The sequence below is a fragment of the Medicago truncatula genome, chromosome 3 (genome assembly GCF_003473485.1).
Source record: "Medicago truncatula cultivar Jemalong A17 chromosome 3, MtrunA17r5.0-ANR, whole genome shotgun sequence".
Lineage (NCBI taxonomy): Eukaryota > Viridiplantae > Streptophyta > Magnoliopsida > Fabales > Fabaceae > Medicago > Medicago truncatula.
The window spans coordinates 31,318,024-31,328,252 of record NC_053044.1 but is presented as its reverse complement, the minus strand read 5'-3'; the positions used below and the strand labels follow the sequence as shown (position 1 = coordinate 31,328,252).

Here is a 10,229-nt window from a genome sequence, read left to right as displayed (position 1 = left end):
GAAATAATATTTAAATAAAATAAACTTAAATCTTAAATAAAACGAAACAAAATATTATATTAAAACTACTAATTATTGACTCATCACCTTCCGAGGGAGTCAGTACTAGTGTGGATTGACATATTAGAGAAACAACAATTGTGCAAGTGAGAATGATACCACATCTTCATCCAAAATTTTAAAAGCATAAATATATGAGTATTTTCAATTTATTTGTTGTTCAACCTCCACTCTTTTATTTAATGTTAGACTTTAACCGACACTTGATACATCACAATATTCTTTCCCTCGAGTAGGAAGAAATTCTAATTAACACGTGTTTGGCACATGTATTCATACTTAATTCATATCAAAATATATTTTTTTAAGGAAAAAATATATTAACAATGAGATGAGCCCAGGAAAGATTTAATTCAACATAACAAAAGCTAAATGCTACATAATATAGTGTACACGCTTACAACTCCATGTGTTAAAACAATACAAGAATGAAAAGGACAAACAACAAAACTATGGCAACATTATTTTAATTACCATTTTATTCTACTTTTGATTCATATTATTGATATTCTTGGCTATTTTCAAAGACCCTTTGTCAAGAGCAATACAATATTAGTAAACTCTAATGTCTCTAACTCAATGAGCTGTGCAAGCAGCTTTGCAAATCTTGAGAACAATTCATCCATGATATTTTCACCAAACCCGTCTATTAAAAGAGGTTCAAAAACAGCTCTGTGGTACTTGGCTATAAGCTCCCCTCTCATTTTGCTATCAACAATACCATCATTATGGAGGTTTGCATCCCAACCCATTTTAAAAGTTTTCATTACTTGAAGTGTAAAAGATCCTTCTGCCTCAATCACTTGTCTTACTTCCTCTACAGTAGGATGGTATGTTGGAAAATTAAACAAGTCTAATTTCTCCTCTTCAACTAAACCCTACAAATTATAAGGAATCTTTATAAAATATAAAATAAAATAAAAAAGGAAAATCAAAAGTTAAAGAAAAACTAAATATTTATTTTGTTATGTAAAGTCTCCTATAATAATGTTGTTCAATAATAACAATCTACATGAGTTTTACGCGGTAATTAAGGAAAGGAAAATGATTAATAGTGTTGATTTTAACGGCAAAATGTGTATCATTTTTTAAAACATCCTTATTAATTATATAGTTAGTGGAATAATTTTAGATAATTAAAATTGAATAAATAAGGGTATGTAAGTGGAAAAAGTATTAAATATTGTATTGATATTATAAAAGAGACAAAAACAATTAGAAAAGAAGACATATATTGTAAGACGAAGGAAGTATTTATCTGAATCAACCATATTTTTAAATGAGATTAACTAATTATATGGTATTTTATCATATCAATATAAATTTATAGAAGGTTTAAACTATTGTAAAAGGAAAGTAGGGTATCTAAAGTGTGTGTGAAATGATAGACATATGATATGAGGCCGATAAGATTTTTGTTTTGAAATGTTTAATTTTTTTTTTTTAAGCACTCTTTCTTAATTACTTGCTATCAAAGCTGATATTTACCTCTTGGACCATCTCGTTGAGTACCAGGCCAAGTACCTCTTGAATAGAAGTAATTTCATTTGATGTTTCTCTGCCAATGAATGTTAGTACCATCATACCATCTGATACTATTTCTTCGAAGCGTGACTTTAGAAAACACTTGAAATCTCTTGCAAATTGCACAAAATATGCTTCATAGACCGATGGAGGACTTGTTCTTGATATGTAAATATTTCCCTTGTTGAGTGGTTTTGCATTATTGGCCAAATCTTTGGGTGCCTAATGCCAAAAAAGATGAACTTCAAATATAAATAATTTATATTATACGGAATATTACTTAAAAATTGGTGTGAATTACTCTTGTGCAAAATCGACAAGACAACATGTGGAACTAGAGCTGTCAAAACGGGCGGCCCGACCCGTTTAGGCCCGGCCCGGCCGGGCCAAGGGCTTTTAAGGGTCGGGCTAAAAAGCCCGGTTTGAATATGGGCTGCAAAAAATGAGCCCGAGCCCGGCCCTATACGGGCTCCCGGGCTAACGGGCCAGCCCTGGCCCGTATTTTTTCTTCCCTTTTCCATTCTTTTAAGTACGGAACATACATAAATATGTCGGGCTAACGGGCCAGCCCGGGCCCGTATCAGTCTCTCACACATACAGACCACAAAAAAAAAAAAAAATTGTATTTTTTGCGGGCTTCCGGGCAGCCCGGAGCCCGGACGGGCTAGCCCTAACGGGCCAAGGGCTTTTACGGGCCGGGCTAAAAAGCCCTCTTCAATTTCGGGCTCCAATTATTCGGCCCAAGCCCTACATTTTATTCGGGCTTTCGGACCGGGCCGTAACAGCTCTATGTGGAACAAATAAAGATGGCAATAAAAAACAAAACAGTCAAAGCAACAATATTCAAAGACCAAATCTAGCAAGCAAGTGTATAACAAATCCAATCAAATTAAAGAACAAAGATAATGAGAGTAGAGGAACAGACAGCATGATTGATTAACTAGTTTTTAGGTTTAAATGCATTAATCTTTTTCTAAAATCCTTAAAAGACAAAAAGAAAATGAAGTTTTAATTTGTATGCAACGTAAAAAAAAAAAATCATAATCCTTAATTAGAATCTCAATTTAAGATTCCTCATTGCAATTTCATCTAGAAATTTCGACTCATTGTTTGTGATTCACCTAGAATCACAAACAATGATTCACCTAGAATCTATTATACAACATCATATAAAGTTAAAAATAAATAAATATAGAGTCAAAAAAGAATAGGAGTAATATATATTTAATATAAAAAATAAAAAATTAATAAAAGGGTTAGTTATGCTTTGTTGTTATGACCCTACTTGATCGATGATGATAGAAGGGGGAAGCAGATTTTCTGAACAGGATATTGTAAAGCATGTGAGTCGTCTGATCAAAATTGTACAACTGAGATCATTTTATTAAAAAAAACAAAGTTTTCAATCTTATCTGTTTGTTCTCAAATGAACGATCGAGATCGAAAACTATACGTTCATTTTTTACAACACCAAATCTGAGTAGAGAAGGTGTGGATGTAGTGTGGCCAGACAATGATAATATGACATGAGCCTACTTGGTTAATGATTGTTGTTAGTTGGACCATCCCCTATTGTTGAATAACAAAATCCATGCTTAAATTTAAATCTTGGTTTATTAGTACTTACTTGTGATAGCCAATGGAGACAATAGGAGGAATGAAAGAAGTTGATATAATTAGTAGGAAAGAGTCGTCCATAAAAATTTCCAGGTGTTGCATTTATGAAGCATGCTCCAACATTTTCTCCTTTTTCTTGTTGTATACTCTTGTAGAAATCAGGGAGTAACTTGAAGATTGTATTGAAATCATTTTCAAATAAATCATTGAGATAAATTTGAAATACAGGTGTCTCATGGTTTAACTTCAAGCTAATTTCAATGATGATGTTCAAGATATTAGAGATGACCAAAAGTGTATTTGGTCCTGAAGAGCAACCTAAATCAGCTACTTTAAAACAACCATTAAAAGTTGTGTTGGACATCAACGGTTTTAAATTCTCTTCCACTATAGCTGCCACTTTCATTATCACTTTTCTCTGCATAAAGTTTCGATGAGGATTAGTATAATAACATCACATACCATTGGATGGTGTAAAATATGTTCACACATGTATTTTAGATCAAATCACGTTATATAGATATTTACGAAGATATTACTCACTCCGTCCTAAATTATAAGTAAAAAAAATTCATTTTCTTTATCCTAAATTATAAAGCAGAAAAGACTAACTTTTATCATATTTAATTATATTATTTCAAAAAATCTTCTTTTTCAAAGAGAAATTAAATGCAATTTGCATTCATTATGATCTCCCTTTCTTTTCTCTATAACTAATAAGCAATGAAAATTGTTTTTACATCTTTCAAGGATAACACCAAAAACTATACTACAAACTACAATGTTTTAGTTTTCTTAACAAGTGTGAAAATATATTTTTTGTTTATAATTTAGGACGGAGTTAGTAGGTTCTAAACTATAAAAGTGACATATAAATAATTTGATTTAATGCATCATTTTACATCGAATGTATAAAAATTAATCTCAACATTGAATATACATGATAAGAAGAAGGAAAGTTTTTTTAACAAGATATTAAGTAATTTTGTTAATTTTTAAAGCTTTAACGTGCTGAATGCATAATTTTTAGGACAAATACTTCATGTCAGCAAATAGTCAAAAACAACTAATAAGAGTCAAGAAATTAGATTACAAATTCTCCACACAAGCCTCACCACAAAAAAAATGTATTGGAATTCAAAAAATAGACTTACTATCAGCTAATACCTCATTTAAAGTTGTATTATTCCGACTAAAATATTTTTGTTTTGATCAAAATATTGTGTTTACTTGCTACAAACACTACTAGGAAGAAAAATAATTAGCAAAAATTTAGAGATAAATATATGAATTCATTCCTGGTTTCTATTTTGGTCACCAAAATTTGAAACACGTAAACTACGAAATTACCCTTTATAAATAAATTCAAATTAACTTTCGAACTTCAAACACAATTTTTCTTTTGACGACAATATAGTATTTTGACAAGGGTAATTCTAGATGTTACGAAAAGAACCCTAAATTCCGTGAGTGGTGGTTCGTACATTATATAGCATAGCTATCTAATATTTTATTTTTTTTGACAAAGCTATCTAATAATTTATAAATTATTTTATATTTAGGAACAAATAAAATTTTAAATGAATCTTATAATTTCCCTCAAAAGAAAAATGAATGTTATAATTAGATATGGAAGGAGCATCAAACAAATACATATTTTTTAAATACTATACCTGTAATAAGGAATTATTTGCATAACTTTTTTCTCCCACACCACCTTTCATGCGAAGGACTCGTTCTATCGTCATAAGAAAAGATATCGATGCTGAGAGAAAAAAACACCACCACAAGAAGTTAGGTAAAGGATGAAAGCTACACATTTTAGATTGTTAGGATAATAATGAATATCAACTATACTACTGATCATGGTCTATAGAATAGTCAATTTTGAATTAAAGTTGGTTTTGTTATTTACTATCTATTTTTTTTATATATTAAAATAAGGTTATTCTTATTACAAAACTTGAGAAGTGACATCCTTTTATGAATCAAACTTTCCTCCCATTTCACTATTATTATTTCATTTAAAACAACTCAGCAAACTACATATGATTTTTATTTTATTTTTTGCATAAAATATCTAAACAAATTACATATGTTATTTAGAAATTATCCACTAAATATATTAAATTAACTTGTTTTTAAATATTATATATGTAATAAGGAATTTTTGTAGGCGCCAATCTGCCAAATCGATGGACTCAATAACCTTTTTAAAATACAAAAAATTTGGCAAGGGTTTATTCAAACAAAATAATCACAAAGCCAATATGGTGGTGCAGCTCTTGGAAAAGGTTAAGTTGTACTCTCTTCGTTGGTTGAAAGCTAAAAATGTGTGCTTTCCTTTTGGTTATTGTCACGCCATTTTTCGGAGGTCAAGGCCATTTGATTAGCGTTTGACTCACTTTTTATCTCACGACTGAACAAAATTTTTTTTAAGGGGAAAATGTTCCAAACAACCCATTTTGAAGAAGTTTAGGGTTTGGGGGTTGGTTATATTTAGGGAAGGTGTTAGCACCCTAAATATTCGTAGTACTCTACGAGAACCTCTTGATTTTATTTAATTTTTTGTGCTTAAACTTGCTTGCTTTTAAAGAGATGAAAATAGAATTGAATGATGAGTTAAAAAAGAAAAAGAAAATTGATTTTAGTTGAAGAGAAAAAAGAAAATTGTTTTTTAGTTGATTTGGAAGGACAATGTCCTCTGCCTACGTACTCGTGAGAGATCAAAACCTCGTAGTTCGGAGTAGAAATCGACGTTTGATTTGTTTTTGTGTTTTTTATTAGTTTTGAAAAAGGTTTTAAAATGAAAAGCCAAGTGGCAAATTGGAATTTATTTGTGTTTTTTAGATTGAAGGAAATTGACTCAAAGTTGAATTAGAATTGATTCAAAAGTTTGATTAAGAAAGAAAATAAAAAGAACGATCACTTGACTTAAAAAAAATCAAGGTTTATCATGAAAATATTTTTTTGTGATTTTTTGATATTTGAATGTTTTTGTTGTTTTTGAATAACAGATGAAAATTAAACTAATCGGAGCAATGAAAATTAAAGCATAGGACCAGAGCACTCTGGAGAATGATTAAATTAAACAAAAATATAATATTAACAGTTAATTTAGGACCAGAGCACTCTGGATTAATTTAATTAACAAGGACCAGATTGCTCTGCAGAATAACAAGAATATAATATTAACAGTTAATTAAGGACCAGAGCACTCTGGATTAACAGATAGAGAGAGAATTAAAATGCATGAGAAATAAAGTAAAAATGAGATGCAGGGTGCAAGCAGTGATAAGGAGTGTGCAGAAAATAAAAAAAAGATTTGAGGTTGGGCCTTAAAAAAAACGTATGGGCTTAGATCAGACCGGTTCAGAGGTTGAACCGGTTCAATCCCCGTTATAAATAGACAGTTCCGGTTTTTTATTCATTTTTATTTTTCCTTCTCTCTCTTCTCTTATTTCTAGAGAGAGAGGCTCTGCCTTCTCTCTAGAATTTCTTCATCTTCTCCGACGAGAGATGGTGGTCAGAGCAAACTCCGGCGCGGTGGCCGGCGAGTTAACGCGGCGGCGCCACCGTGCCGGAGTTAAAAACTCCTTTTTTTTTTTTACCAAAAGATTACCCTTTCCTTTCTCCTTTCTCTTTTTGAAAACGGTTTTTTGAAATGAGGTTTAACGGACCCTAGATCTAAGATTAGAAAATACTACCTTTATTTTTTGGAAAAGAAATTGGTTTTTATGGGTTTGAAAGGATTTCGGCCGGTTTTTGTAGCTTGCTGGCCGATTGGGATTTCTTGTGGATCGGTCTTGATTTTTGATGGTGTGGGACTGTTAGTTGTGAATATGGTTAGATTGTTTGAGATTGGTTGTGATTGCTGGATTCGGTTTGTGAATGATATGTACGGTTTTGGATGATGGTGTTTGTTTTATATGAGATTGGATTTTGTTTTGTTGAGAAATTGGATACTGTGGTGTTGTTATTTTCTGGTTTTTCTTGTGCGATTGAATTTTTTGTATTGGAGAATTGCAGGTTTTGATTGATGAATTTATGTGTTGAAAAATTCCCCCCCTTTGGCGTGTGGTGCTGCTGTTGTTATATAGCAGTGAGGCTTTGAGCAAAAAATTTGGCTTTGAGAGCAATTTGGGACCACTTGCACCAATTATTGGACAAAAATAGATTAAGCTGAAAACATCTTACGAACAAATAGATTAAGCTGAAAACATCTTACGAACAAATTGAGACCGCATTACCCCATCCATTGTCGAAAAGTGAAAATGAGAGAAAAGCTAACAGACACTTAGTTGACGGCTTACGGGAAAAACCTGTCGTGCCAACTTCCATATTTCATTTACAATTATTAAAGAATGAATATTTTCCGGGCTACTGTGGAATTGCATATTGAATTTTAAATATGTTTAAAGATTTATTTATTATAGTTTTAAATGCGGTTTTGGTCTCTTATTTTTTTTTTAAAAGGCTAAGCGAATATAATAAATCAAACTAAGCTCCTCTAACACAAGATATATTAGAGGAAACTTACAAATTCAGAAATTACACAATACAAATCAAGCTACAACAAATAGTAAAAAAAAACAAAAAATTATGAAACAACCTTTAAACATAAAGGGTTTAACCCCGGTCAGTTGGTATGTAGAATGCATAATATATACAAGGTCTGGAGTTTGAAACCCGACCACCATAAAAAAAAAAAAAAAAAAAAAACATAAAGGGTTCAACCTTCACGCCGAGTAATCAAAATCGAACAAAGTGTAATACGATTTTAACTGTAACACCCTATTTCCCGACGATAATTATTAAATAATAAGAATAAATTTAATAATTAGGATGTTACAAAACTTCACATGATATCACATAATAGCATAAATTTTTCTTTTAAATAATAATTTCAACAACAGAAAACAATTCTCTAATCTCATTAATAAAAATTTCTCTTATCATTCAACATCGAAATAGAAATAACTATTGTTCTCAAGATTTAAACTTAAAGATAAATAAATTCATCGTCAACCCCAACCCTGGTGTTACATATCAGAGCTTATATTCGACTACATGTCTAATCATCGCTAAAATAAAATTGACGGAAGATATGTCCCGTTGTAACCTTCTAAGCGTCGCGCAAACTAGATCTTCTTGTCCTAAGTATTTGTATCCCACGGGTGCAGACACCATAAATACAACAACAAGAAAGGGGTGAGAAATCCAGCCATAACAAATTATAAGGAAACATTCACAATATTGAAATATCATAAGAACAATATTCCACCATTACAAGATCATCAACATCTATTATTCTTTCTCAACATGTCGTATATCACACCATCACATTACACTTCACATTTAAAAATATCAAGAACAAGTACGTTATTTAAATGCATATGGACTCATCCTTTGACCTATATGAATGTGGTACCACACCTATCATCACCGAGTTTCCAGAAATATGTTACTGGACTTTTCATCACCAAATTAATTGCCAGAGATATATTACTGGACTTTTTATCACCAATTCATCACCATTTTTCTTAGACTCAATTCTAGTATGCATGCATGAGGACCAACTCTTCAAGTAAATATGCATCAACACATCATCAAAACATCATTCATTAATGCACGACTCTCCTTAATATGCAAAACACCACAACATAAACAAGACCATCACCATAATTAAACATCACCATTTTCATCACCAATTGTAAATATTCTCACCATTTCATCACCATACTCTCTAAACATCACCATATATAACCATCACCGCTTACATCATCAATTATTATTAAACATCAACAACATCACCACAATAATTATTTTGAACCTCTTTATTTTCTTCATCAACTAAAATACACGTCACCATTATCGTCATTTATACTCCTTAAACATCTCCAAGCTCATCACCCATATAAACAAACAACACCTATTCTTTTTTCTATGATCTTTAACTCTCTCACTCCCATCTTTTATTAGAAATAAAACTTCACCATTCTCGTCATCATTATAATATAAACATCATCAGTTCTCATATCGTAATATAGACATAATCACTCTCAACATCTTTATGATATAGACCTCATCGACTTTCATCGAACATATTTATAAGTTTACATAACATTACTCATCATCACTCTTCATTACAATCCTAAGACTCCTCACCATTTTGTTCCTCTCAAGACATTTATATCACCACATTATCCCTTCATTAATCCAACCCTTACGTGCGACTCATTTCCACGTCACTATCCCTCTATTTTATTTTATTATCTATCTCACAGACATACTCTATTTTCTCATCTATTCTAGGATCTATATATACTTTATTATGATATCATACCATATTCCTCATTCTTAGTCTTAAGTTGTTTACTTATTCGTTATCATAACATCTCCTCTCTTTACAACTAGGTTCTACCTCACCACCGTCATTAACTCCTTCATACTAATTCTTCTCATTAACGCGCCTTTACATCTTATTACTTCGTCCTCACATTCATCGTCATTTATACGTCAACCATTCTCCTAATCTAAACCTCGTTCTAATCTAAAGTTATTATCGCACCTCGTAATTACTTTCAACTTCATAAATTTCCCTCACCAAGACTTCATTATAATTCAAGGTTTTATTCTCTCGATACCGGTTATTATTATTATCGTCAAACATTATCACTATTACCTCTTATCTGGTTTCCTATTCATCTTAATTTCTCTCTTCTAATCGATTCCCATCTTATTCATCTTTATCGTCATTCCTATTATCTTTTATTACTTAATTCACAACTCTCTATTCTTCCTTACATTTCGTCTACGATCCCCTAATTAGACTCCACTATATTCTTTATTTGTTTTTAGACTTCTTACGTTCTTATATAACATTCGCCTTAAGTTATTTGATTACCATGACTCTCTCACTCTTCAATTAACAATACTCCTAAGCTCATCGTTGGTTTACGGAGATTAAGTTTGACTTCGTCAGTTACTCCAAAAGCACCTACTTCATATCCTCGCTCATCATCGTC

At 31.4% G+C, this 10,229-nt stretch overlaps 1 protein-coding gene across 1 annotated transcript; it reads right to left on the bottom strand.

Annotated features, from left to right (window-relative positions):
- Window positions 1-458: 458 nt before the first annotated feature.
- LOC25491104 (xanthosine methyltransferase 2) lies at window positions 459-5,009 on the bottom strand. The gene is made up of 4 exons (XM_013605023.3): window positions 4,875-5,009; window positions 3,212-3,619; window positions 1,549-1,806; window positions 459-938 (listed from the first exon to the last, which is right to left on the bottom strand). Exons 1-4 carry the CDS (start codon window positions 4,947-4,949, stop codon window positions 582-584), a joined length of 1,098 nt encoding a protein of 365 aa, XP_013460477.2. The 5' UTR covers window positions 4,950-5,009; the 3' UTR covers window positions 459-581.
- Window positions 5,010-10,229: the final 5,220 nt, after the last annotated feature.

Bases quoted from the DNA above. Each gene is read 5' to 3' on its own strand.
- LOC25491104 (XM_013605023.3), bottom strand. From the start codon at position 4,949: ATGACGATAGAACGAGTCCTTCGCATGAAAGGTGGTGTGGGAGAAAAA. The intron at 1,807-3,211 runs GTAAGTACTAAT...TTTTGGCATTAG, and splicing joins GTCTCCATTGGCTATCACAA to GCACCCAAAGATTTGGCCAA. The intron at 939-1,548 runs GTAAATATCAGC...TATAATTTGTAG, and splicing joins TCAACGAGATGGTCCAAGAG to GGTTTAGTTGAAGAGGAGAA.